We start from the raw sequence: 27,005 nt of genomic DNA on the forward strand, positions 1-27,005 counted from the left end.
TTTTTTGTTATATCTTTTTATTAAATATAAGTAAATGTGTTGGTCTGTTGTAGTGTACGTGTGTTTATAGTTTGCTGAAGGGGTGAATTCTTTTCAAATGTACTATATATGGTCACTCAGATTTACACCTGTTACAGGTGGATCTGGAACATAACACCCCAATCACATGGGAGTTTGCTGTAGTTAGTAATGAGTAATTCAGCAGCATGCTTGCCAGAGATTATGCGACATTGAGAAATTCAAAGTTATGGATGGATGAACTGTTTTCATCAGAGCATTTTAATGCCACTTGCTTAGCAATTCCACTTGTGCGTTTCCATTGTATATAATGTCTTCATTTAAAATGAATAAAGCGTCTCAATACCTGCAAAGTATTTTTCCAACACTCATCTTTATTAAATAAATACAGCAAAAATATCTAATCATGCATCAGACAGACATGGTCACATTCTGGTTTGACTGGGACTAAGAAGGAGCTCGGTCTGAACCTGGACACACCCACTTGCACTTCCTTGTTGGGATGCTCAAAACATTCCATTAACAGCATAACAACTGAATAGAAAACCATTTTATTGTTGTGTAAAGATGCATTTTCTGTCTGCCTCTTTCAATACATCACCTCGACAAAAATATCTTTAATTCATTCAATTATTTTTGACACTGGTTGTATTAATATTTAAGCCTTTCCGAAACCTCACTTAGAATAAATACAATACTTACGCTTACACCATATAAACATAACATTGGAAATTTTAAAAAAGTTGAAAAAAATAATAGTGTGAATAAAGTTGAAACTTTAGAAATTCTGTTTCATTTGAATGCTGCAGCACTGTGGGTAACTGGTTAGCACGTCGGCCTCACAGTGCAGCGGTGCAGGGTTTGATTTGGAGTTTACATGTTCTGCATGTGCCTGCGTGGGTTTTCTTTGGGTACTCCGGTTTCCTCCCACATTCCCAAAATATGCATGGTAGGTTAATGGAATACTCGAAATTGTCGCTAGGTGTGATTGTGTGCGCAAACGGTTGTTTGTCTCTGTGTGTCCTGCGATTTGCTCGCAACCAGTTCAGGGTGTTCCCCGCCGACTGTCTGAAGACAGCTGGGAGAGGCTCCAGCACGCCCCGCGACCCTAGTCAGGATAAAAGCGCTTCGGAAAATGGATGAATGGATGGATGTTTCAATTGAAAACAGTTGAAGCCAGTGTTTGCATTTAAAGTCTCACAGCAAGTTCGTTTTGATGTTCGTTATGTCTTCTTCACTAGGAGAAATGGACAAAACTTAAGCAGGATGATTTAATTCAAGTCATTTCGGCTCCAATTTTGCGTTGGTAGCCTTACTTGCACAGTAAAGAGTACCTAATTAACACAAGCCTGTTTCTAAAACTGTTGAAGACCATTTCTGCGTCTTTGATGATCCAGTATGTCATTTTAATGGAATTCACTCAAATGAAAATGACTCAGAAAATCAATATAAGAAGTAAGCTTATTAGAAGAATGACTTGTGATCTCATTATTTCGCAAAAGCCGAAATGTAGAACGCCTAATTGGACACTCTCAGTTGGCACACTTGGTTGCATCTATGCTTGAGTCCTATTTTTCTTGATTTACACAATTCTGCGTATTGCACATCTCATAATTAAATCTACTTAGCTGTGAACAACCAAATTGGGCCAAAAAGCTCACAAATTATTGAAAATGGACTGAGAGTCATGTGCTCGATCTAGCAGCCTCATTCCCATTCATACAAGAGGCTCGTCTCCCCCCCCCCTTCGGAGACACTGCGATGCTGAGCACAAAGAAGCCGCTCTCCAGAATCAGGAGAGCAGCTATACAGTATGCACACTCATTAGCTTCTGCAAAGTTGTGCCCCACTCAACGGAATTAAGGCAACTTCACCAGTATCCTGCTTATACGGATAAGGATTGTGCAATCCAGCATTGCGTTTACGGATCAAATGTTCACATACAAAAATAAGACAAAATCCAGCCGAGTTGTTTCAAAACTCTTGCAGCTTGCATCTGAATCGTTGCATTGTTTGTTGGGTTTTGACGTTTCTTTCATAGTTCAGTCAGTTTTGATTAATTAGATTAATGTCAGTTTTGAAACGTCATACAATAAAAAATGCTCATGAAGTAGTTGTAATCGTTTAAACATGCTTTACGTTTACTTTCTATTTATACTTTTTTTTTTAAGAAGAAGAAGAGCTAAGTTTCTTGCTGGCTTTACTAACAGTTTTCAGTATCAAAGTTTTAGCACAAAGCACACAGTATGTCCACGGTCTGTCTTGCTGAAAGTGGTTTCATCCCAGTGGCTCTAAAGATGAATGAAATGAAGAGTCACTGAATTGCTACACCATCTCAGCTAGCTAGAAGCTACACTTTAATATGACGTAAAATAGAAAAAAAGTGTTGCAGACTTCATGAAACATGCCTTGGCTAGGATACATGAAACACTGAACACCCTTGTCACACCAAGTATGCTGCAGAGAACGTTTGAGACGGTACAGAAGGCTTGTAATCATCATCATGCATCAAATGACGAGCTCTTTCCTCGTTGCTTTAGTTCAACAAAGTGCCGTAGAGCTGCGCCTTGGTCAGACTGTCCTTCCTTGTCAACCCAGTGCTGCCAAATTTTTGGTATCTCGGAGAGGTTTTCTTGGGGAGCTCCGGGCCGACAGCGCTTAGGCCGGAGCTGGAGCTCGGGCGGGGCCGAACGCTCGGCCTGGGGCTCGGGTAATGCTGAAGACTTGAGGCTTCTAACGGCCTTTGGTGTAAGGACTCCGCCGAGCTTCCCGCACTCAGATTGACGTAGTTCTTGGCGCGCTCCTTCTCTTTCGAGCTTTCCGAGAGCGTTGAGCCATCTGGATTGCCGTCCTTGGCTCGATACGTCGCAGAGTTCTTTTTCTGTTTGCGAAGCTCCGCAGGCGGAGGTTTTGGGCTGCGGCTGGGCGAAGGGGAGCCCAACTCAAAGCGCTGGTCCAGCATGTGGCCGTGGAAGACGTCATCTCCCTCTTGGAAGCTGCTGTAGAGAGATCCCTTGGTGTTACTTGACGGGCCCGCGGCGTAGTGGCACTCGGAGAAACTGTATGGCGAGCCCCGTCCCATGACGTTACGATAGGAAGACGAGAAGGTGTTGACATCTTCCACGCTCAGCTGTTTCCACCGGCCGCTCAGCTCATCCTCATGGACGTGGATATCAGCCCTGCTTTCCAGAGCTGCACCTTGCGCCTGGCCTAACCCGGTCGTAGATCCCACGCTGTGGGCGGAGGCCAGGCGAGGGCTGCTGGAATGGTACGGTTCACTGTAGCAAGAGGCCGTCCTTGTGTACGCCGGCGAGGGGCCCTTCTGCGGGCTCACTGAAGTGATGATGTGCTGAATGCTGTGGGACTTGGGGAACCCTGAGCTGTCTTTGTCATAGGAAGACATGCTTTTGCGTTCATACTGCCCGCCGCCGCCCTCCCGCCAGTCCATATACAAGCCCTGGTGGGACGTGGATAAAGTGCTACTTGCGGTGCGTACGACCCCGCCCGCTACCCCGCCCTTGTCGTCAGAGGCGAGGCTGAAACTCGAGTAGGAACTGGAGGCGGGGAGGCTTCCGGCGTTGAAGTCCTCGTGGTGGTGGAAGGATGAAGGCGGCTCGTGATGGGAGAAGCCGCCCGAGTGGTAGGCCTCCTCATCGGGGTTACTGTCTGTGGAATTCTGGGCATGGAGCTGGAGCAAAGCTGTACCGTGGAGGTCCACGCTCTGCCGGCGGTCCGTTTCCTGCCAGCGTTCGGGGCAGTAGAGGGCCGTGTCGCTGCAATACAGGTCGGAGGTCTTGTACGCGACTCGGCGGTTGAGGTGATCGTTACTTCCCGGTTCGGCCAGGCAGTCTCCGTCCTGCGGGCGTGGACTTGGGGAACGAGTAACGGGGCAACTGTTTCCCGGTTCTGGTTTTTCTAGGATCTTTGCAATGATGGCTGTGGGCACGGCGTCGGAGTAATTGGAGTGGCACATCGCCATGGTGGCTTCGCTACCCTGATTCTGTTTCTCGATGTGGGAACTGATGCGTTCCTGGAAGTCCGGTGGTAGCTGAAACATAGCGAGATGGTAGAGCAGATGATCGTCAGTGATGCTTCACGACACTTTTTCCAGTTGAACGTGGCACGCTTTTAAGAATATGAAGTGGAATTATTTATAAAACGGAAGACACATGGTTCTCTTCAGGATATTTGTCTTTAGCTGCTCCTCCAGGAATTCTATTTTCTTGTTCTGCTTTGGAAAGTAATTCGTTGTCGCGCAGTCCAGGCTTGCTCGTGTTTCTCTGTGGACTTGCGCTACTTTGCCCCCGCCCTCGCTCCTAATGAACTTGTCAGGAAACTGCTGAACATGACATCCATTTATTTATTTGTTCCACTGTGTTTCCTCAACACCATTCTGCTCCCCCTTCTTCCAACAAAGGCTAGAGAGTTCTTTTAATCATACCAGATATTTTTCCTCTTTGAAAACATTCCCCCCCCCCCCCCCCCCCCGTCTTACCGTATCTGTCAATTACGAACTTGTCCTCTGTGGCTATTAAATTTAGTGAGTGTCAGTTGGATGTTCCAGCCATTCCAACATCTTTTCTCTGACTCATCTTCCCATTCTTTCATCCTCCGGCGCCTTCTCAAGTAAAAAGCCCTCATTTCCTTCTTTCGTTCACTGTCCCTCTTCCCTCGGCCTACCATCAAACACGTATCGGTTCCACAGGGAACGTCTTAGATTCAGATTAAACCGGCGCCCTGGATCTCCAGAGGGAAATAGAGAGAGAGAGAGGGAAAAAGATAAATGACTGACTGGGCTTTGGTTGGAAATAGAAGCTTGTCTCGGCATAAAATAAACTGCATCTTGTAAGTGTGGGCTATTTTTAGCAAGTGCCATTCCCCCCCACCCCCCTGGAGGAACACAAATGGAAAGTAGGTGAGGATGATTGGAGAGAGCAAGCTCAGCGTTCCTCGCTATCTGAGGCAAATCTTAATTAGCAGTCCCACTGCCGCTCTGTTTGGATGTCATGCATCTGAAGGCGTACGTACACTTCAACAGGTCTCGTTCCACTTCTTGATGTTAACGGTTTAACGGCCGGCGATAAAAGTAACACTCATTATATTATGCCTCACGGCAAATTGTACGCTTTTCTCCGAGAGTTATTAGTTTGGGATTTTCTTCCTTTCGTCACTTAAGAGTATTACCGCAATCCAGAATGATGTCCGCAACCTCAAAAGGAAGATAAAACGTGTTTCCTCTCACAGATGAGTCTTTCCGTTATGGTTCAACGATAGTTCAGTTGAGAGTTCAATGACAACTCATAGCTTTGGTGGGATTTAACCATGTTTGTTGTTACACTCGTAGAGACTTTGCCACTATTTAACTCCACTGTGTCATTTCCGAGATGTCCGCTGCGGCATAGAAAATGAATGGAGAGACAATGGATGGTTCACGAACATCAGGAGACCGTTTTAAAAAAACATGAGCGAGCAATCGTGCAGTCACGACTCATGAGGTAGGCAAAGCAAGGCAGCTTTAGCCCTACGGCACATTTTATAGACACACAAGACAATTCAATGTGCTTCGCGCAAGCCAAGAGGCAACACCCGTAAGCATTTTACAAACACACTTATTCCATTTGTGTGCGGCATCACGGCAAAATGTAGCTTCACCGTGTTTGCTTTTAACTCTGGGCTCCACTAATTGATCTGCAGATCTCGGAGCCATACTGGGTTTAGATCAATGAGCGTTTTTTCTTTTTCATTGCATTGCATATTCATGGCATAAATAGAGTCAAAGGCTCACCTCAGACATCTTGTGAGCTCTGTAATGAGACTTGTAGCACTGCAGCAGCTGGGCAGCCAGATTGCAGTCTTTCCTGTATAGGTCCTGAAAATTGAGACACAAAGATCCGACTCTATATTCGGGAAGTACCAGAGGGGGGGGTTAGTTCATATTGCCCCTGGGCAAACCCTTGAACACTTTAAATTACAGCTTTCTAATTTCCATTTAATTATTTTGTAATAAGGGGAGACCTGGGAGTGAGGAGGGCTACTTCTCGGTGCGGTGATGCGATGTCATTGTAGTCAGTCTTGTAAAGAGGTTCCAGTCGTCAATTTTGGACAACACCTATTTGTTTGTAATTTTTTTTTTTTTTTTAAAGCAGACAATTTGATGCCTCAATCATGTTGTTTGTTCTTTTGCCATAAACTGGACAGATGGAGTAGCTTACTTTGTGTATAAAATCTGGAATAGCCATCAATCTATCTTCTGTCCTGCCTCTTAGGATGAACTGGAGCCTGTCACTGCTGACTTTGGGCGAGTTCTGGATGCCAGCCAATCACAAGGCACAGAGAGAAAAGCAAATCATTCACTCTGACGGAGGCATCGATGGACAACTTTGGAATGTGCGAGGATACTCGAGTACCTGGAGAAAACTACTTTTAAGCAAACTCCATACAGGAGGGCCTGAACTCTCGATTTGGACCTCAGAACTGTGAGTAGACAATTTAAAAACAAATTTTTTTTATATTTTGATATGACAAAAAAATGCAAATGCCACTTCAACTTGAGACCAACATTGAACCTTTTTCTGTGATATCATCCATAGCAGGGGTAGGGAACTGCGGTTCCTCGAGAGCCATTTCCTGCCCCTTTTAGATCTCTCCCCACTCCATTAGGTCATGATTTTTAAACATAATAATAAACCCGAATCTTGACACGAGGAACGTCCTATCTGGCCGCAACACTCCTGGTCGCTATGGTCACGTTTAAACATGCCTTCCAAATAAGAGACCCTGCAAATTCAAAGTGCTTGAAAATTACAACTCACCATCGTCGCATATTCGAGTGGGCTTGCTGCGTGGGAATCTCCCGTTGAGATCAATCCGTATTTGAAGTAGGACTCCTGACACTGTCTATTAAATATCACCTTTGTTTTCTTGAAAGTCGTAGGCTCTTCCTCTGTCTCCTGGCTGAGCCTTTCCCCCCTTCCCAAAGAAACTTTCCAAGACCTGTCCTTTTAACTCATTTTGCTAGCTCCTGGGTTTCATTTTAGCGGTAACCTATCACGTGACAGAGAAGCGGTGAGACAGGTATAACAGAGAATACGGTCATTTTTCAAAATAAAACATCTTTCAGATTCCAAAATAAATAAAACGGAAGTCATGTAAGTTCTTTATTCTTTCTGTGCGGCCCGGTACAAAATGACCCACGGAACGGTTCCGGTCCGCGGCCCGGGGGTTGAGAACCACCGCACTAGACCGTAACTACTACACAGTGGCGCGTGTACTATTTATTCACCATGCTTCAAAAAGTATTGTGACCTGTTGCCGTTAATATCTTCTTGCTACATTATCTTTGTTTCAACTTGACAGCCAAAGAAGCAAACCGCATCATTAACAGTCTCATTTTCTGTATTCCAAGTTGAACGCGGAGGGTGATCTCCCGTTGCGGCACATGCTCCATTTTCTTGTTTTCAGTGATTGCTTGCCACCGCGCCTGCGTGGGTGGTTTGTAGTTTTGCACTGTAAAATCAGCCCACTTAGAAAAGGTCATGGTCTTGTTGCTCTGTGTATCTCGAGCGTGTCGCAGCGTTGACAATTTTTTTTTTTTTTTTTTTTGCCAGGGCATCAAAGCTTTTGCTCTGACAGCTTTGACTCCCCCGCCAGTTAACTGTGACTTTGTTTCCAATCATTCTATTCCTTCTCTTGCCGTTGCCGCGGGGGACGTTAAGACGCCCAGTGGATTGTGGCGACGGTTCAAATAGTTTGTTGGCGATGTCTTAGTTTCACTTGCTTCCACAGTTAGGCAACACTTTTGAATACCCCAGAGACTGCACCATTTTCTGGGAAGAAAAATCCATCTTAAGCCAGCATTGTGCATGACGGCACACAATATCTCATGAGATTTCAGACCAGTGAGCATCTGTAGCTTCATGATTGTGCCTTTTACCGGGGAAAAATACATTGGCAGCCATTAAACCAGATATGGAACTGCACTAGAAATGTGACATTGTTTGTTGCCAACCCGATTGTGATTTGCGGAAAAACCTTGACCACTTGGATGTTTTCTTGTATTATATATATTTTTAAGAGGCAGCGCCACCATGACACGCAATATTGAATTGTCATTGCAGTTGGATGAACATGATTGTAATCTCATGGTTTTCCCCTTTGGGTGTAATGTGTGACAGCAGATAGTGGCAAGACCCGCTTATGAGCAGCGATTGCTGTCTCGCAAAAAAGAAATGCAGAGGGTTCACCCCGCTTCAAAATGAACCTACCTCCAATCAGCCCTGCAGGAGACGGAGAGGGATTGTGCAAATACTCTTCTGCGGCTCAAAAGGGGGGCTCACAACTGCCGGATAGCAAAGAGCGACTATCTAACCTGGCCTCCAGTCCTTGCAAAGATCTTCAGTTTAAAAGAAAGAGAGGCAGCGCAGCTCATTGCCACATGCACCCGCTTGGAGCTCAGCTCCACAGAGCTTTCGTTTGTAGATTCTGACAGCCTGGAGGATGCCCATTGACTAGAGTATATTCAACCTTAAAACCCCCAGCGGCTCCAACTCAATTCTTCCATCTGCTGTGGCTCCCAGGAGCACAAATATCTAAGGTGTTGTGGAACTCTGAGACTTTACTTTTATGAAGAGAAGCTGCTTCAAGCTAACCTCCAGATAGGCGCTACCAAGGCATGGAAGTAAAGCACCCGAGGGCTCCCTTTGGGTGACTATGCTAGGCTACTGTTTCATTTATGTATCTGAAGGCAAATTTTAAGCAATTGTAGGCTCTAATTTGACCTTCAAAGGCCAGCTTGAAAGCCATGCTCATGATGCTAAACTGCCTTGTCATATGGTGGCCTTGCACTACCTACTTTTGTGGTCTACAATATTGGGGGATTGGCTAGGTCACATCCCATCTTGTGCTAGCAATAACATGAACATAACTGTTTAGCTTAACATGCTATCATGGTTACATATGCCAAACGCTCATACATTTTTTTTTCTGAAACGGACAGTCAAACTCATGAACACAAAATACGAACACTCGCAAGGAGCTGCGCATGGCGCAACCGCGTTATTTTAGTTGATTGTCTTTCCTTACCCCAGCAAAGCTACTGAGTTGTAAAGTATTTCGATCACATTCATGGCAGAAAACATTTTGAAATAATTTCTCATATTAACAGAGGTGTGTGTAGACTTTTTAGATTCCCTGTAAATTTCAAATCACAGGGAAATACCATCATAATCTAAGGATCTTGATCATTTTGGTGTTCATTTTTTTGCCATTGTCTTTCCGATATCTATTATCTTGACTTTACTTGTACCGTATTTTCCGCACTATAAGGCGCTTTGGAGTATAAGGCGTAAAAGATAATGAATGGCCTATTTCAAAACTGTTTTCGGATATTGGGCTCACCACATTATAAGGTGCATAGAATAGAAACCACAATAGTGGCTACGGTTGCATTATGCATCCACTAGATGGAGCTACATTAAAGGAAATACAATACAATACAGCTTTGTTTATATAGAGCTTCCACAACCGCTGCAGTTGCAACAAAGCTCTTTACATTTAAAATACTACGTCCAAGAAATCTGAATATTTTTAGCTTCTTTGCTCTTCAAGTCAAGAATCCACTTATTCCTTTCTGTGGTTTTAGTGTACTGTATTCCCTTTTGGGAATACGTTTATTTGCAGACAAAGCAGTTATAGTGACCTTGTAGTAGTTACATGACACGTAAGTGAGCACCTTGTTCCTCAAATACTCACATTGTCCTCTTTGAGTTTATTTATGGTGAGCTTGGCCTCCATGAGGTGGTTGTTGAGGACTATGATCTCGCGGCTGAGTGCTCTCTTCTCCTCTTCGTGGTGCTGAGACTGAGGGACATGTGAAAGAAAGGAAAAGGCCTTTACTTTTTTTTCCACATAGGAGGATAAAGAAGGGTATGAAAATGGCCGGCATTGATTAATGATACCTGTTGAAAGGACAGCAGATATAGTGAGAGTGAGCAAAGTACTTTGTAGTTACAATATGACTCAACATCCTTCCCATTCAGTATTTATTTATTTAGGACTCCTGTTGTGTCACTTATTGATTAGCTATTATAGATTTTTTTACGAATGGTTCAAATCTGGCTTCTGGCCTTTCTGATTAGACTTTGCATATTCTCTCCATGCTTCCAGTTTCCTCCCACATGCCAAAAATGGTGATTCGAATGCTCTAAATTGTCTGCCAGTCTGAATGGTTGTTTGTCTATGTGTTATTGGCTGGCGAACACTTCCAGGTGTGGCAGAGCCTCTCGCCCAAAGCACGCCCGTGACCCTCGTGAGGAGAATGAATGGATAGATGGGTGATCAAGGTGAATTCCATTTTTAATCCAATTAAAAATATTGAGGGTGGCCCGGTAGTCCAGTGGTTAGCCCGTCGGCTTCACAGTGCAGAGGTACCGGGTTCAATTCCACCTCCGGCCTCCCTGTGTGGAGTTTGCATGTTCTCCCCGGGCTTGCGTGGGTTTTCTCCGGGTGCTCCGGTTTCCTCTCACATTCCAAAAACGTGCGTGGCAGGCTGATTGAACACTCTAAATTGTCCCTAGGTGTGAGTGTGAGCGTGGATGGTTGTTCGTCTCTGTGTGCCCTGCGATTGGATAGCAACCGATTCAGGGTGTCCCCCGCCTACTGCCCGGAGACAGCTGGGATAGGCTCCAGCACCACCCGCGACCCTAGTGAGGATCAAGCGGTTCGGAAGATGAATGAATGAATAAAAATATTGAAATGAAAAAAGAAGAAACTAAACATGTTCTATTTTTTCACCTGACCTACAAATCTGTTCATTTTAAAAATCATATAAGACCCACGTTCACAAAAATTTACCCAACCCTGAGTTAGTGTTAAAAAGGAGTGTTGCGATAAAAGAAAAATGAGTGTGCGTTGAAGGCGCAAAAGATGGAAGGAAAAAAAATAGATGAGAGAAGGGCCAGAAGAGAAATGAGAGCAACAAGCAGCCTATCGGTGTGAAGCATGTGCCAGCAGCAGGTCTTAATTAAAAGAAGATTACTCTGACGTATCAATTACACTGATGTAGAAAGAGAACAGAAGAGGATATAAATGAAACACTTCCATTTTCAGTGATGGGAGGAAGACAGAGGAGCCTAATGATGCTGTTGTTCCGAATACCTCTTTTGTCATGGTGCCTCTTTGTATTCACCATGTTGGACTAATCGGGTCCAAAGTTTGCTATAGATTTTTTTTTTCCCCCCGCCAAACTTTTGTTTCCAGAATGTTTGGCTTTGAATCCAAAAATACGAATTGCACTCATTTCTTACTGGCTCTTTTTCTTGATGTGTCCACACTTTCGGGTAGGGTGGCCTTATCTTACAAAGAGAAAAGAACGCATTTTGTTATGGTCCAATAAAACCAAGGTTGAACATTTTGGTCGCCATTCCAAAGATATGTTTGATGCTAAAACAACAGCCGTCATCACCAAAAAAAAAAAAGCACTTGCACCTTGGAAAAATTCGATGAAAAACGCTTCCAAAAAAAAGCAGCCAAGAAAAGCCTACTAGAACATCTGCGCTTTTTCGGGGCATTAACCAGAGGCGCGTTAAATGGGGGCAGTTTTGGTGAATTTTGAATCCAGCCAGAGCCTCCGTTACAAGAAGGGTGTGCAGACTTTTATTTACGTTACTCGGTAGTTTATTATCGATGGAAAAATGACCATTTATCTCGGCGTTAAAATAGGGGTGTGTAAACTTTTCATTTGCACTGCATGAGCACACAGGCATGCCTAGCAATTATGAATCACTGTCTCCTCAACAGAGCCGATTGTTCCGATGTACAGGAGTGCCCTGTGGGAATTAAAACGTCACTTTACGCAAGAGAGCACCATTGATATTCAAATCAAATCGTGTTGCGATGTCATTAATCAGCTGCAAACAAGCCGACACTCTCCCGAGCTCATTCCTGGAGAATCCACTTGTGTTGGATGACCACGTTGCTGACTTTCAGCTCCAATGTATTGTTGCACAACGGTGTCTTTGTTCAGTTGATGTATGATTGCAGTCGCCCGCGTGTCCCCCCCCCAGTAGAGGCGCGTTGACTGTGTTCTCACGCTATGCGCAACAATGTGATGATGGCATTGTGGTTTTGATGTGATAATATTTACTAGTAATGACCGCGGAGAATACGGAATCATATCGCAGTGTGAAAGTGAACTTGGGTAATTTCTGGCAGCACGTTATAGCTTAGTCATTGCAGTAATAACGACAGACCACGACTACTTGTATGATTCTGTAATACCCATTATTTGTGGCGGAGACAGGCTGGATCCTGCCGCGAGTAGAGTAATTGTCGCCCACAGGAAAAAAAAAAAGGTTTGTAATTGCCTGTAGGTGCCACAAGGTGGCGGTAAAGGCCTTTTTTAATTCCTATTGGAGGTGATGGGCTCAGTAAAACACCTCCTCCACCTTGCACTTGGCACAAAGATGCCGCCACTTGGTGCCAAAGTACTACATTTATATTAGAAATGGCTTTGGCGGCACTGTGGTCGACCGGTTTGCCCGTCCGCCTCACACTGCAGAGGTTTGATTCCGGCTCCGGCCTTCCCCACAGGGAAGGATGTTGTATGTTCTCCCCATGGGCCACGTGGGCTTTCTCCGGGTACTACGGATTCCTCCCACATTCCATAAACATACATGAGGGTCCACATTATTCTCACAAGACTCGTGGGTGCGCTGGAGCCTATCCCAGCCGTCTTCGGGCAGTAGGTGGTGGACACCCAGAACCGGTTGCAAATATTTATATCATAAGGGGAGGGATTGAGATGAGGACAGGGGTATTTTGAGCATTATAAATAAAATCATATATATATATATATATATGTACATATACTGTATTTATGTACAGTATATATCCAGTATATAGAATTAATCAACGGATTAATTTGTTTAATCTGTTTTTTTTTTCTGCCAAAAATTACATCGGCCTCAAAAAGACAGAAGGCTTGGGCTCTCACAATGACTACTGACAACTCGTAATACAAGTTACTAATCTAATACAGTAATGAATACAAAGTAGCCATACTGTAATAATACCGTGAAAAAACAACAACAAAAAACATTGCATATAATGCACAAGAGCGACGTGTACTACTTCTTATGTTGCATTCCAGTCATAATAAGAATAAGAAAAACGTTATTGGTCTCACAATGTAGAAATTCTCAAACAAAAGTAGAAGAGCAAAAAGTATAGGAGCTGCTGTAAAGGCAGCCACTCTTGTGTCATGTTAATCTGAAGTCATAATAACATAACAAAATAATACAACACAACATATAAGACACAGACAGATTCAATCTTAACCACTTTTCTGCATACTCGTTGTTGTTTGAAGCAGTTATAGACGGAATAGGAGACAATCTTGTACTACCCTGTAATGACACCAATATTACCAAAGTATTGCCTTCTTTAAAAATGCATAAATAAACAAAAAAGTTAACTCTCCCCGGCGTGGCATCCATTCAAAACAATCAACACCATCTCCTGTTGTACTTTGTAGAAAATGTGTGCATTTGTATTAATTAGTCGTCACAGCTGCTGATTTGTACTCGCGCCTCCTGTCGCCGTGGCACGTTGCCACAAAGACTTTGTTATCAGTCGGGACCTGAATCCCCCCCCCCCCCCCCCCAAAAAAAAGCTGCTATGCAAATACTGTATTCATATTTGAGGGAGATCGGCCTGGGGGGTGCTTTGTTTCCCAAACACATGGTGGCTTCAGAGACTCACTGCCGACAGCCCAAATATGCAAATGTCCTCTCCACACCAAGATAACCACCAACGTGCCAGCACACATCCCCAGAAGACTCCTGCGCGCGCACACACATACACACACACACACACACACACACACACACACACAAAACACAACACCCAGCTTGTTTGGGCTTGATGGAAGAAGTGTTGAAAAGTGAAGTGGATTTAAAAAGTCTGTCACCTCGAGTGCTTTCACATATTCCGCTTGAGATTCGAGCTTTTCACCGGACCACAAATGAAGTCTAAATCTCGTGAGATGCAATTACCGGAGACTTTACGGAGGTTTTCAGAAAGAAAAAAAAATCCACACACTCACCCCCCCCCCCCCCCAAAAAAAACCCCACCGTGATTTTCTGTCCTCATTAAAGAGGATTTTCAGATCAAATATCATCTCTGTGGAAACAACAAAAGTAAGTTTTGTATTGTAGAAGACGGTCTTTCAAATCCAGGGATTCCCAGCCACTGTGCGGTGGATACTCATCAAATTGTACTTAATTGGTTCCAAAAAAATGATGCCGGTGATGTTTAGTAACAGGCAGAACAATTTTAAGTCCCTCTTAAAGCGACCCCCCCCCCCCATCCCCCTCCACCAAAATGCCACACCAGTGTCATTTTTTGTCATTAACAAGCTTGCTGAATTTGCTGAATAAATGAATTGGCAAGCACAGTGGAACCTCTCGAGTTTCAAAACGTCTCTTATTAGGAGCAATTTGTGTTCCGCACAACATCGGCGTAGAAAACTGACCCGTATTTATTATTTTTAGTGTACGAACAGCGGATGCATCGTTGTTGTCTTTCTTCTCGCGCTGCTTCACCATCATTGCTGTAAACTAAAAACTACTTTTATCCGTCCACATTTGTTACATGTGATGGCACCTCTGGATCCTCCAATTGAAAAAAAATTAATAAAATCGGTATGTCAAAAACAACCAATGAATTAGAAAAGACGGAAGGAAAAAAAAATTGGTATCAACGTATTTGTTGCTGGTGCGCGTCTAATTGTGTGAAACGACGTCGAGGCTTGATGTCTATCCCACTGCGGTTCTCGCCATTAAACGGAGGGCATTTCTGCTGACTGGTAATTACGCAGGGGGAGGAGCAGCATCATGCCGCTGTGATCCATGTTAAGATCTCGCAAGATTATTTCCACTTGATTCTCACTGGTGCACAAGAAGCACGGTGTCTATGCTTGTGTCTTTATGTGTGTTTTTCAGCACTCTTGTTTTTCCTTCCACATTCCAAAAACGTGCATGATAGCTTCAAGGGATGACTAAATTGTGAAATCGGCATGAGTAAGCGGGTGTAAATGTTTATCTGCTGTATTATTATTGTTTATTATGTTACTTTCGATATGGGTGCTCTTTGATTGGTTCACGACCAGTCCATCTTTAGCCCGTATGCTTTTGTTAGCATAGCTGTTGTTAGCTTGATGGAAATAACGTTTGAAAAGAATTGGGAGCGCTCACGTTGCAGTGAACAGTAAAGCCCTTTCCTGCTCCACTTTTTTCTATTATCCTGGACACTTGTCACTTTTTACACAAAACACACACACACACACACACACACACACACACACATACGCTCACAAGAGATCTAAAAAAAAGCTAACAACACTTGTGTAGTTAATCCTTTTGTATAGATAAGGGATTGGTAAACTATTGTGCTCAAGGACAATCTTTTTTGGGGGGACGGGGGTGGGAGTACAAACAGCCGAGGTCATTGATAGAGTAGGAAAAAGTTCATGTACCAATAACGATAACCTGTCACCTGATAACATGATAAACTGTCCACTGTAACCGCTGTCCCCAAAATGCTTAAAATGCTGATGTAAGATATGGCAAGTTGCGTGGTTGACCTCGGAATTGTATGACGTTGGAGGCTCCGATGCCGTTGATTGAGAAATGTGCCTCGGCGATTTACCATGGTTGATATGATTGCCTGAGGCCGGTGAAAGAGACGCTAAATGTGATGGATTAACTGCATCAACCGAGCGTGCCAAGCAGCTGTCCGTAAAAACTGACCAAGATGTTCCACTTGAGAAAAGGAAAAAATAAAATGCCGACGTCAGCTGCAGCCGAGGTGTCTCTCCTCCTCGTGGGTCATTGTGTTACCCAACCTTGATTACGAAAATCCGCCAGCGAAAAAAATAAGGGCAGCGTCGGAATCGGTTCAACAAATTTGTCTCGAAAAGCTGACTTGCATCTCTGATTCAAAAAAAAAATGTTGACCAGTCTAAGGAAAGACGAACATACCGAAAACCATAACAAGCTACTTTTAGCTTTTATGTGTGACGAGATCTGCTTCCCGGGCACAAACAAACTCCTCAGCACATTTGTCACTGCATCATCAAAGTACACGATTGTATGACAGGTTGAAATGATAAAGGCAGCAAGCTCATTATTCGCTACGTATGGTTGTCTCCTATTTTTTGTCATCTGAAAAAATTTTTTTTGTGCAGTCAATAAAAGTAAACACCTGACTCAAGTACAACTTCCATGGTCTCCTCTGGGGGGAAAACTTGATCGACATTCCAAAATAATAATAAAAAAAAGTGTTCTGCTGATAACAACTTAAATCCAAAAGTTAACTGAACTGTATATCCATACAGCCTATCGGAAAAAAAAAAATGTTCATCTGGAATCCAAATGCACGCACACATTTGCCCTCGCGATATTTCAAAGCACGATAAACAATCCAGTTGAAACACAATCGACCCGCCATCACTTCATATCGACGAGCCAATTGCTGTATTTAATGGAAGACAGGCCATCCTCAAACTGCATTGGGAGCGCGACCTCCCCCCCCCCCCCCTGAGATTAAATGGAGCCTTGGGGCTTCATAATTAAACACACAAATAGTGTGTGTGTGTAGGGGGCAGGGGCTACAGATTAATTGCAGCTCCGAGCAATGCTGAGTAATTTGCTGCGCTGTTGTTGGAAGAGTCCGATAAGCCATAACTTCACTTGGCCATAAAAATATAAACACAAGATGCGCCTTCCAGCAAGGCCAAAACACATTTAGTGGCATTTTGGCCTCTATGTCTGGAGATTTTTTTTTCCCCTGAAACATCATAAATAAGAATTACATACATATCGTTAAAAAAAAGAAGAAAATATCTGAAAAACCTGATTAAAGATCCCCCCCTCCCCTCCCCATCGGCGTCAAAATTGCATTTAGTGAGAATGCTTTTTGTGTCTTGATCATGTTACTCGATAAATATGCATTCGGAATTATTGACACGGCGCAATTGCACGCTGTTATATTGCAGGGGTGTTTTTATTTGCACGGTATTGATGATTTCTATTAGATGATTAAAAGTCCCCGCCGAAGGTCCGCATACCAATTGCGCGAGCAGCCACTGACAAACGTGTCCGTAGAATGTTAATGTTGCCTCTCGTTCTCTTGGTTAAAAATAGCCTTTCACTACTCCGCATTGAGGAAGGGAGGAAGGGCATGGCAACAGCCAAAGGTTTCCATTTGTCTCCGGCACAGAACATGCACTACAATTCAATCCCGTTGCCCCCATTTTGTTTTTGGCAACTCTTTTTCTTTCCTTTTTTTTTTTGCAGCGGATGCAGACTGTTTGAATACAATCCATTGTGGGACAATGTTGGGCGACTCCCCAATGAGGTGAACGCTAATCTTATTAGCAGGAGTGAGACTTTGATTTCCTGCCAGCGGCCGAGCGGCAGTTAGTATGACGACCCTGCCGAAAGACTCTTAGGAGGATTACAGGCGGAAACAATTATTTCGCAACCTATGCATGCGTTTCTGTATTTGTGTGTGTGTGTGGGGGGCGGATTGGTGCGCCAATTTTATCATAACTCTTGTGCGTTGTATTCATAATTCACATTGTTGTGCTTGAAGAAAAGGTAAGGTAGCTTAGGCATTGTTTCGAGACTGCTTATTTCTCATCAGACGCAACTTAAGGCACACCTGAACACCAATGAGATCCCAATACAAAGAGCAAACTGCAGGAGTGGGTTTGGCTTTTTTTTGGGGTGGGTGGGGGGTCTTTTTTTCTGTTTTGTGCAAAAAGGATACCAGGCAAAGTGTGATGCCAACACATTCCATTGGCTCGTACTTCCATCGTTTGAGCCCCAGCTACAAAAGTGACACTCAGGAATACTAAAAAAAGTATTTTTAGACAAAACTTGTGTAACAGAGAGCCGGTCACGGTGCACTATTCAGCCATTTGTCAAACGTCGGGAAAAGAGTGTAAAGACAATGAGCGCAGAGCTGCTGTCGACCACAGCTTACACCCAGACACTCACTTGCAGAACCTTCATCACATGAACACAGACACAGGATTTTATGTTGCACGTACATTTAATGTTTGCATTTGTGTGTGTGTGTGTGTGTGTGTGTGTGTGTGTGTTCAAATACTTTGACTGTGTTTAAAGGTCGTGATACGTTTAACATGCCTGCCGTCAGTCTCGCACCTGTCTTGCATTGTGACTTGCAGGCCCATTCAATCGCGTCTCGCGATAAACGACCCAACTATAATGAACAAGTTGAGCCGGCAATCCAGGCCGCGCAGTTTTTCTGTGATATTTTAGCAGAGCAAACATTTTTAATTGACCATCATAATCCATCTTCATCTCCATCTGAATCCTTGCAGTGTCATCACAAGGGCTTCTTGTCACCTCACTGTGACAAGTTTTGCAACTCCTTGGCGCCGACCTTGCCCGCGCTCTCAGTCCTCTCTTAATTACGCCTCTGATTTCATTCTTATTGCAAAGGGACGCCTCCCCGCCTCGCGCCACGCTTTCGCCCGGCATGACATCAAACCGAACGGCGATGCCGCAAGGCCCGCTTCCAAGGAAAAAAAAAAATGTGAACGCTGTCCCAGACAGGTGCTTTGAAAAGATGACAGTGTTCACCTGCCTGGAATGTAATCGCGTGTGTGTGTGTGTGTGTGACAGCGTAGATGAATGGGCCGTGATGGGAGCAGGCAATTATTCTACAAGAAGGATTGCTTCAGAATTGCACAAAGCCCAGTGGCGTCTGCACACCTTGTATTTTGGGACGCTCGTCTGATTTTGGAATTCTCGTTCCTTGCCTCGGCCACACAGAAATCCCACGCCTCTTCATGCATTCTTCTTGTCACCAATCCACTTATTCGTGTTTGTTGCGCTCTTCCCACAACACTCTTAAGATGGCACAAAGTTGTGTCGAAATAGGAATTGGCCTCAAGGAAGTAAAGTGAAGCGAAGAAGCTCTGTGGAAAAGACTCTCCTAACTTCCAGTAGCAACCCCGACTAAAATGAGCTCCTTCTCGACAAACAAAGCTTATCTCTCAGTTGAGGTGGATTATTTCAACATACAGTGAACCATAGCTGAGCAATTTCAGAAAAAGAAATTACAAACGTGTTCGGATTGGCAGAATACAATTTTTCGCATTTTTTGCGGCAGTTGTTAGCATTATACACATTGTGACGTTTTTTTCTGATCTGGCTAAGACGGATCGATGCATCCATCCGTTTTCAGAACCGCTATATCCTACTGTGTGGTCGACGCGCTAACTATTGGACCACCGGGCCGCCCGCTAAGATGGATCGTTTAAGCAAATATGGTTCCTGACATTTTCCGCAAATATTCATATGATCTTTTTTTTTTCCTTTTTCCTGGCTCAAAACAAGTACACTCAAAAGATGTGTTGCTATGACAACCTGACAAATCCAATTGATCCACACTGCTTCTTTGAACAAGCCTTTAGCACGGCGGACTCTATCGAATTCGGACATGAAAGCGAGGACAAATCAGATGACCCCGCTACCCCCACCCCGTTAGCCCGTTTAGCTTGTCGTGGGTCAATATTCCCGCGACTGGCTTATCATTTCCCACAGTCCCTTTCCATCGCCGTGTGTGTGTGGCGGGGCCGCCGAGCTCCCCCTGCGTATCAAACTCGTGATGAGATTACCATCCTCTTTAATCGAGATGCTCGAGTCACACGGATGGAGCTAGCTTGTTGGGACCCCAGCTCATCATTTAGGCTGATAGCTTCTTGAGCTTGTCGCGGGGGAGCGGCGAGGGGGGGGGGGGGCTTAAAATTCTCCCCCTTATGTGATTGGATGACTCTGCCACAGGTGAGCGGAGCAACACTTTGCTGAAATCGTTTTCGATCATTCCCCACCATGCATCGCTCTCAACAGGCTAAAATGACCCTAAAAATGGCGGCTTCAAACCAACTTGCTTCATGCGTGTACTCATGAAACGTGTTGCTCCTTGGAACAAAATGAATTGATGGGGATCATGCCTGCTGTCGGAGGCGCTTTTGCCAAAGTTAAAAATAAAAGAATAAATAACCAAATCAAAATGCATGCTTTGAACAGATGTATGCACCATCACCGTAATACTGTGATGAAGGAACGAAGCAATTCCAAGAATACGACACCAAAACATTCTCAGAGAAACGTCAGTCTCTTACCGTCCTGTGCATCTTGTCCTCCAAATCCTGATTGATCCTCTGTAGAGCTGCATAACTGCTCTGGATCCTAAAAAACAGTTGTGCCGTCTTAGAATGCAAAGATCAACATATGAAGAGCTAATAGCGGATGCCCTGTTTGTGCGCGCAAATAAACTAGTCATCTGCACGTACATTTTTGTTTTCTTTTTTTTTTTTAACAATGGCAGAACTCCAATTACCGCTTTTCAAATGATGGCATATGCTGCGTTATTGTCTCAAGTTTGAAATCTGCTCCAGATAAAAGTGAGTGAATTGATGCTTTGCTCAAGTACGAGCAGAGGAAGAATTATGTGTAAATATTGAATGAGCAGACATCAGTCAGTTTGTGCAGCGCGCTTGAGCTCTTTTTTTTCTTCTTTTGTTCTCTTAAAAAAAAAAAAACATGCCTTGTTTGACTCTTTATGTGTCCTTGCTCCAAAGCTTTTTAGTTGGGTCTAACCAATGTGATTTTTTTTTTTAGGCCAATTCCAATATTTGGCAGAATTACATTCCGATAACAGATTGATCGTCCGAATATTATTTTAAAAATATATAAAAAAAAATAAAATAACTTTCCTTAAGCCCGTGCCTCACTGAGCGGTGAATGCTTGTGAATTTTTGCTTTCGCCAGATTTACTTGCTTCAAATGTTTTTTTTTTCGTCACTGACCATTGTTTGGCTAACGCCGTCAAAGTTCTTTTTGATTTGTCAATGCTTGAGACAGTGCGACCGTGGTTTCAATATACGGTACGCCGACATATTCGTGCGTAGTATTGCCGCTCAGTGAGATATCCGCATCCATTCTCCACAATGACACAACCTGTTTGGATCAGTTTAAGGACACAAATAGCAAAAAAAAAAAAAAAAAAAAAAAAAAAAAAAAAAAAAGCATTCAAGCGGTTAGTGAGAAAGAAATTTGAATACAAGTAATCCAAGTTTTTTTTGTGTTCCATTTTGAGTGACACACATCCATCTTTGACTGAAGCACTGCCAAAAGTCGCTAAGCGCTCGCTAATGACAGAGACGAGCGAATGATTTTCGCCAACATTCGTTTGAAAACTTGACCAATTCAATATTCTTTGGCAAGCAGTCACTGGTTCGTGAGATGCAAGCTTTCACACGTTTAACAATAAATGGATTACAGGCAGAACATTTGACAGTTTGACAACACTTGGTGCCTTTGTATTTGGTTAACTTTACAACAAGAGAACAATAAACAAACAAAAAAAAGGCCAATTTTTTACCGATTTTATTTTACTTTTTATTTTATTTCTTTTTTTCTCTATACTCTTATGTAGTGACTAGCTGGTTAGCCGCCCTCCGGGCGGCTCATCAGCTAGTTCCTGCGGAAGGCTGGTAAGGTGGGCCTTCGGCCCACAAAAGTGTTGTTGCTTGGTTCAACTTTTTGTTCATCTTCATTGCTTATCGCGAAAATAAAGAGATGTTTAGCTCTACTAAATAACTAACAATTTCATTGCAATGCTTGTGGGTAGACAACATTTTTTCGCTAAGATGCCCGCGCGATCGTAGTGGCGGCGCGCAGTGGCGGCGCGCAGCGACGCGGTGAAGTAGGTACGTTTTGAAAAGGGACAGACGGAAGGACAGACCGCGTGCGGGACGACGTGCAATATATATATAGATATATTACCGGTAATTAGTTTAAAATCCCCCCTGTACCCCCAAAAACCCAGCCAATTGATTGCTAATTTTAAACACGCGAACATCATCTAATTAATTATTCACGCCCTACTCTTTAGCAGTACACCTTAGCACAGTCTTAATGGAAGAAGAGGGCCACACTTTGTTCTCATAATCTCAACGTGGCGTTTTTCTTGACCACTCACAACCTCGCTCAGCCCACCTCTTTAGGTACCTCAGTGTGTTTCTTTTATTATTTATTTTTTTCAATGAATCCATGAATCAGCTGCAGACAAAAGATGATGGAATAACGACCTGAGAGAGGTTGGAGAAGGGTGAAGGAGGCGAGTAAATGAACACGTCGTGATGGCGGCGGCAGTGTTGGGCGGGCAGGCGGGGGCGGGGTGTCGATGTTAAATTGATGGAGCTCAAACAAGTGCGGCGAGAGCGCGGCCATTAAGGCACTGAGTTCTCATTTGCGACGCGCAATAAGAGGTGCGCCTGCATGGCTCTTAGTGCTCCTTGTTGTCGGAAGATGAAGTCGTATAATATTATTTCTTCCTCCCCGGATGATACCATCATGTCGCTAAATTTAACATGTAGCCGGCGGGGAAAGCTCAGACTTCCTCTACTTAAGACTTTATACTTGAGTTAAACGAAATGTACCAAGTCCTCTGACCTAAAGTACCTCTGGAGTCACACACAATATGTTCGGCGACATTGGTTGACCTAAGTCATAAATAATCTGTCCCAGAGTCATAAAAGCTTGACGGTTCTAAAACCCGGGTCTGCCGAGCCCTTGGGGGGGTTCATGGGCCGTAACTTTGGGTCTGTAAAATCAGTTGCAATCAATTGTTGTAACATTTTTAAAAAAAGAACACATTTACTTTATTTTAAAATTATATTTAAACCGGCGGCCCGGCAGCCCAGTGGTTAGGACGTCGGCTTCCCAGTGCAGAGGTACCGGGTTCGATTCCAGCTCCGGCCTCCCTGTGTGGAGTTTGCATGTTCTCCCCGGGCCTGCGTGGGTTTTCTCCGGGTGCTCCGGTTTCCTCCCACATTCCAAAAAAACATGCGTGGCAGGCCTATTGAACACTCTAAATTGTCCCTAGGTGTGAGTGTGAGTGCGAATGGTTGTTCGTCTCTGTGTGCCCTGCGATTGGCTGGCAACCGATTCAGGGTGTCCCCCGCCTACTGCCCGAAGACAGCTGGGATAGGCTCCAGCACCCCCCGCGACCCTAGTGAGGATCAAGCGGCTTGGAAGATGAATGAATGAATGAATATATTTAAACCGCAAACATGCCCGTAACTCAAAACACCATCCATCCATCCATTTTCTGATCCGGTTTATCCTCATAAGGGTCACAGCGGGCGCTGGAGCCTATCCCAGCCGTCTTCAAGTAGTAGGCGGAGGACACCCTGAACCGGTTGCCAGCCAATCGCAGGGCACACAGAGACGAACAACCATCCGTGCTCACACTCACACCTAGGGACAATTTTTTGAGTGTTCAATCAGCCCACCAGGCGTGTTTTTGGAATGTGGGAGGAAACCGGAGTACCCGGAGAAAACCCACACGGGCACGGGAGGAGAACATGCAAACTCCACACAGGAAGCCGACAGTACTTGCACGCACCTGCGTAACTTCTCCGTAAACTTCTCCAGCTCCTCCTGGGCCCGCCGCAGTTCCGTTTCCAGGTACTGGCGGGTTGAGTCGAACTCGCTCTCCACCATCTCTAACTTGTGCGTGGTGTATGACAGGCGCTTGCGGAGGTCCTCCTTGTGGTCGTGGAAAGAGCTGAGAGGGCAAAGCGTGAGCGGGAAGTTAAGAAGTTGTTCAATGAGCCAAGCAGAGAAGAGGAGGTGGAGTAAACGGGGAATGTGTGTTTTTGTTTGTGGATGGAGTGTAATTCAGTCTGGAAGTGAGAGCAGCGAGAGAGGCACCATGCAGGAGATGGATAGACCGGGAATACTAATCGGGAAACATTCGCAGGGAGGGAACCGTGATGAGAAACAAGCTCCCAGAGGTGCAGTGGTGATTTCCTGTACAACAAGCCTCCTGTTGAATTTCTTCTCGAATGGAAAATGGTGTTGACTGACCCTATGCCAGTCAGAGACGTCACCGCTTTCTGTTCATGAGGTCACAATCGAATATATTCTGCCGTCACAATGATCATAAGAATACTCATTTTTATGAATGTTAGTCATTTAACGTGTTGAGTGCTGCGCTTGTGGTTTGTATTTGTCGACAACTGTACTGCATCATACTGAGAACTCTGTCCGGTATTTATGGTATGAGTGAATTACTGCATTATTGCACTTTAGGCAGTGCACTTCCCCGCAACAAAAGAGCCTCCTTTTTGCTGCTGATCTCTTTTTCACCCTTCTTGTGACATGAAGGCTTTCCGTTGAAATGGTGAGGCATTTACATATTGCCAAGATGTCGTCCACCAACGGAAAAAAAGCTACAGGCTATTTACGGTTTGGCTGATTGACAGCCAGCACCTTGCCACTGTCATCCTTGTGTCGTCACTCGGAATCTGACTTGAAAAGGGATCCGGATTAAAATGGACCTCATTTGGTACCTCTTTGTTAGAGACCAGCAAGTATTAATACAGAGAGCATTTGGACCCGTGTAAGAGTTGGCTTGCCGGCCGATCTGTGGCGAGAGGCGAGGATGACAAATGGCTATGAAAGGATGCCGCATTAGCTTGAAATGGCTTTTTAATGGCGGCGACTCCCCACGGTGAATTTGTTCCCATTCGTCCCAGTGAATGAAATGGATCCAAGCCCCCTCGCAGTCATGAGGAACACGTCGACTCGTCTTACCTTCTTTTTTGATGTTTGCAACCATTTCTCTGGCTTTTGAGGGCTGTTTTGCCAATGTATATCTTTTTCATAGCTTTGTGTCTGCCTCGGCTCACGTGCGTGACATAAGCTGCTGCTGCCGCTGTTGCTGTTGCTGCTGGCAAGAATGAACTCTGAACATAAAGCAAATCTCTTTTAAGTTTTGTCCGGGGAGGCAGACCGGAGTTGGCTATCTACGATGACCCTGGCGAGAGAGCAGAAAGGGGGGAAACAAAACAAAAACAGCTTTTGAAGCAGCACACAGTTGGCAGAACATTTTGTTTGGTTGAGCAAAGACGATTTGTCTTTGTTGGAGTGGGTGGCGCTCTTAAAACGGAGCGTAGCAGCAGGTGCAAGTCAAGAGAGGTCGTGATTCTTTCCCTTTTTGATTTTCCATTTGAAAATTGTCATGCTATTATCCCAAATATTCAAAAGCCTTTCCAAAAAAAAAAAAACAAGTCATGTTACTCCATGACTTGTTTTTTTTTTTTTTGCAATTTAGTATCTTAAAATCTTAAAAAAAACTACCAACTGGATGAATTACATAATGCAGTTATCATTTGTTCAAAGACTGAATATAGAAAGTAAAACTTTAAAATACGTCTTAATTTTTATTACATTATGTAGTAATAATAATAATTCTTAAAAAAAGGGAAAAAAATGAAGAATGTTGCGTTAACTGTGTAAGGGGGGAAAAAGTCACAATTACATTAATTATTAATATGGCATGATGTATAAAGTTGTTTCAATTAAGTGAAAATGAAAATGATGGGAAAAAAATCTGTATATTTTTTTTATTTCATGATTAGTTTTTAGTGCTATCACAGGTTGTCGTATTGCAAGAAAAAAGTTCTTTTTGTGATATTTTGAGGTAAAAAAAAATAGAAAAAAAAATTCAATATTCAATACAACACGTCCTACGACCGCTTTTAAAAATACAGAAAAATGACATTAAGTGAAGTTAAATGCCTCCCAAAAAAAAAAAAAAAAAAAGAGGACTCATTGTATATCAAAACTTGTACAGGAACTTGTACTTGTGACAGGAAGTTGAACAAAAACTGACCTAAGCTAACCTCCTCAAATGAACTACAAGACAGAAAAGACATTTTTCTCCTTAAAGGCACCGCTTCATGAAAAGAGGCACGCTGCTTGCAGACATATTGAGCTATATTGACTAGCTGAGCGCAGAGGTCATTCCTCAGTACATCGGTGTGATGATGAATGCGTGCGCGTGCATATGTTAGCCTAACTTGAGCAAACTCGATAAACCCGATAAAAAAAAAACAACAACCAAAATGACCCTCAAGTAAACATTAACCGTTGCGCACCTCGCTTTACGCCGCTGCATTTTATAAACCCAGTGATTGGAAATTGTCCAATGGCCGAAGTTCCGACTCTGGGTGAAACAACTAGCTAAAGACAAGAAAATCATTTACAAAAATCTCCTCTAAAATGTCACCGATAAGCAGAGGTGGCCAAAGTATTTCAATACCTAAGATGGGTATCAACCAAAAATATCTGCCAATAGTACGTGGAGTTTCACTGTGAAAGAGGAAACATGTTTATAATTCCCCACCCAAAAACTACAAAACAATTTAATTTTTATTTTTTGTGAATATTCGCAGAACCCATAGTTCATAAACAAGCAATGAAATTGTACCAAAAAAAGAGCACCGCGGACGACAGCGGTTAGTCGAAGGCATCAGCTAGCATGACCGCTACTTGGCTATTAGCTCTACTGACTGCCGTTTCAAAACCAGATTTCAAAAGCTGTTCCGCCCCTAATGTGAATGTGCGCATGTGAGTGCCCCCGCTTTCCGAGAGGCGAGTAAGATGACTGACAAGACTGAACGTTGCTGACGTATGTAAACAAACATGCACATCAACCTCGTTAGCATTTTTTTTTGTGTCCTCATTGAGCGATAAATCAATAAAATAATTGACAGGCCTACATAATCCTGCTTGCATCTCCTCCCATGAACTTTTTATCCTGTACTGTCCGAATCCGTGATTAAGGGTAAAGTTGACTCCCATCCACTGGGATTTGACAAAAAATTGAGTGAGGGCGCGGGCCGAATGTGGCCCGGCGGCTGCTCGTTGCCCATCCATGATACAGTTTTATCCTGGTAAAAAGCACGACATCTTGTCAGTTCGGTCTGCCCAAAAGCACAAATACAAACAGGCTTGGCCTGAGTCCCAACTTATCTTCTATTGCAGAGTGGCGCCGTTGTGCCTGGACGACAAGTACATGTTCCGGCCTGACGCCTTTCC

At 43.9% G+C, this 27,005-nt stretch overlaps 3 protein-coding genes across 4 annotated transcripts in view; 1 reads left to right on the forward strand and 2 right to left on the reverse strand.

The window, feature by feature from the left end:
• Positions 1-27,005, reverse strand: part of LOC127614881 (mitochondrial basic amino acids transporter) — a 207,282-nt gene that overhangs the window by 32,802 nt on the left and 147,475 nt on the right. The gene's annotated exons all lie outside the window — the stretch shown is intronic.
• LOC127614849 (uncharacterized) overlaps positions 373-27,005 on the reverse strand; it is a 41,295-nt gene continuing 14,662 nt past the window's right edge. The window contains exons 3-7 of the mRNA XM_052086274.1: positions 23,524-23,685; positions 20,234-20,300; positions 9,769-9,876; positions 5,804-5,887; positions 373-4,066 (exon numbers count right to left, since the gene is read on the reverse strand). Coding sequence (XP_051942234.1) covers positions 2,555-4,066; positions 5,804-5,887; positions 9,769-9,876; positions 20,234-20,300; positions 23,524-23,685 — 1,933 coding nt within the window. The 3' untranslated portion in view covers positions 373-2,554. The remainder of the gene's footprint in view (positions 4,067-5,803; positions 5,888-9,768; positions 9,877-20,233; positions 20,301-23,523; positions 23,686-27,005) is intronic.
• LOC127614873 (protein delta homolog 1) overlaps positions 5,920-27,005 on the forward strand; it is a 62,472-nt gene continuing 41,386 nt past the window's right edge. For both annotated transcript variants that reach the window (XM_052086315.1, XM_052086314.1), the window contains exon 1: positions 5,920-6,494. The gene's annotated coding sequence lies outside the window, so the exon portion shown is untranslated. The remainder of the gene's footprint in view (positions 6,495-27,005) is intronic.

Source organism: Hippocampus zosterae, chromosome 14 (assembly GCF_025434085.1).
Source record: "Hippocampus zosterae strain Florida chromosome 14, ASM2543408v3, whole genome shotgun sequence".
In the NCBI taxonomy this organism is placed as follows: domain Eukaryota; kingdom Metazoa; phylum Chordata; class Actinopteri; order Syngnathiformes; family Syngnathidae; genus Hippocampus; species Hippocampus zosterae.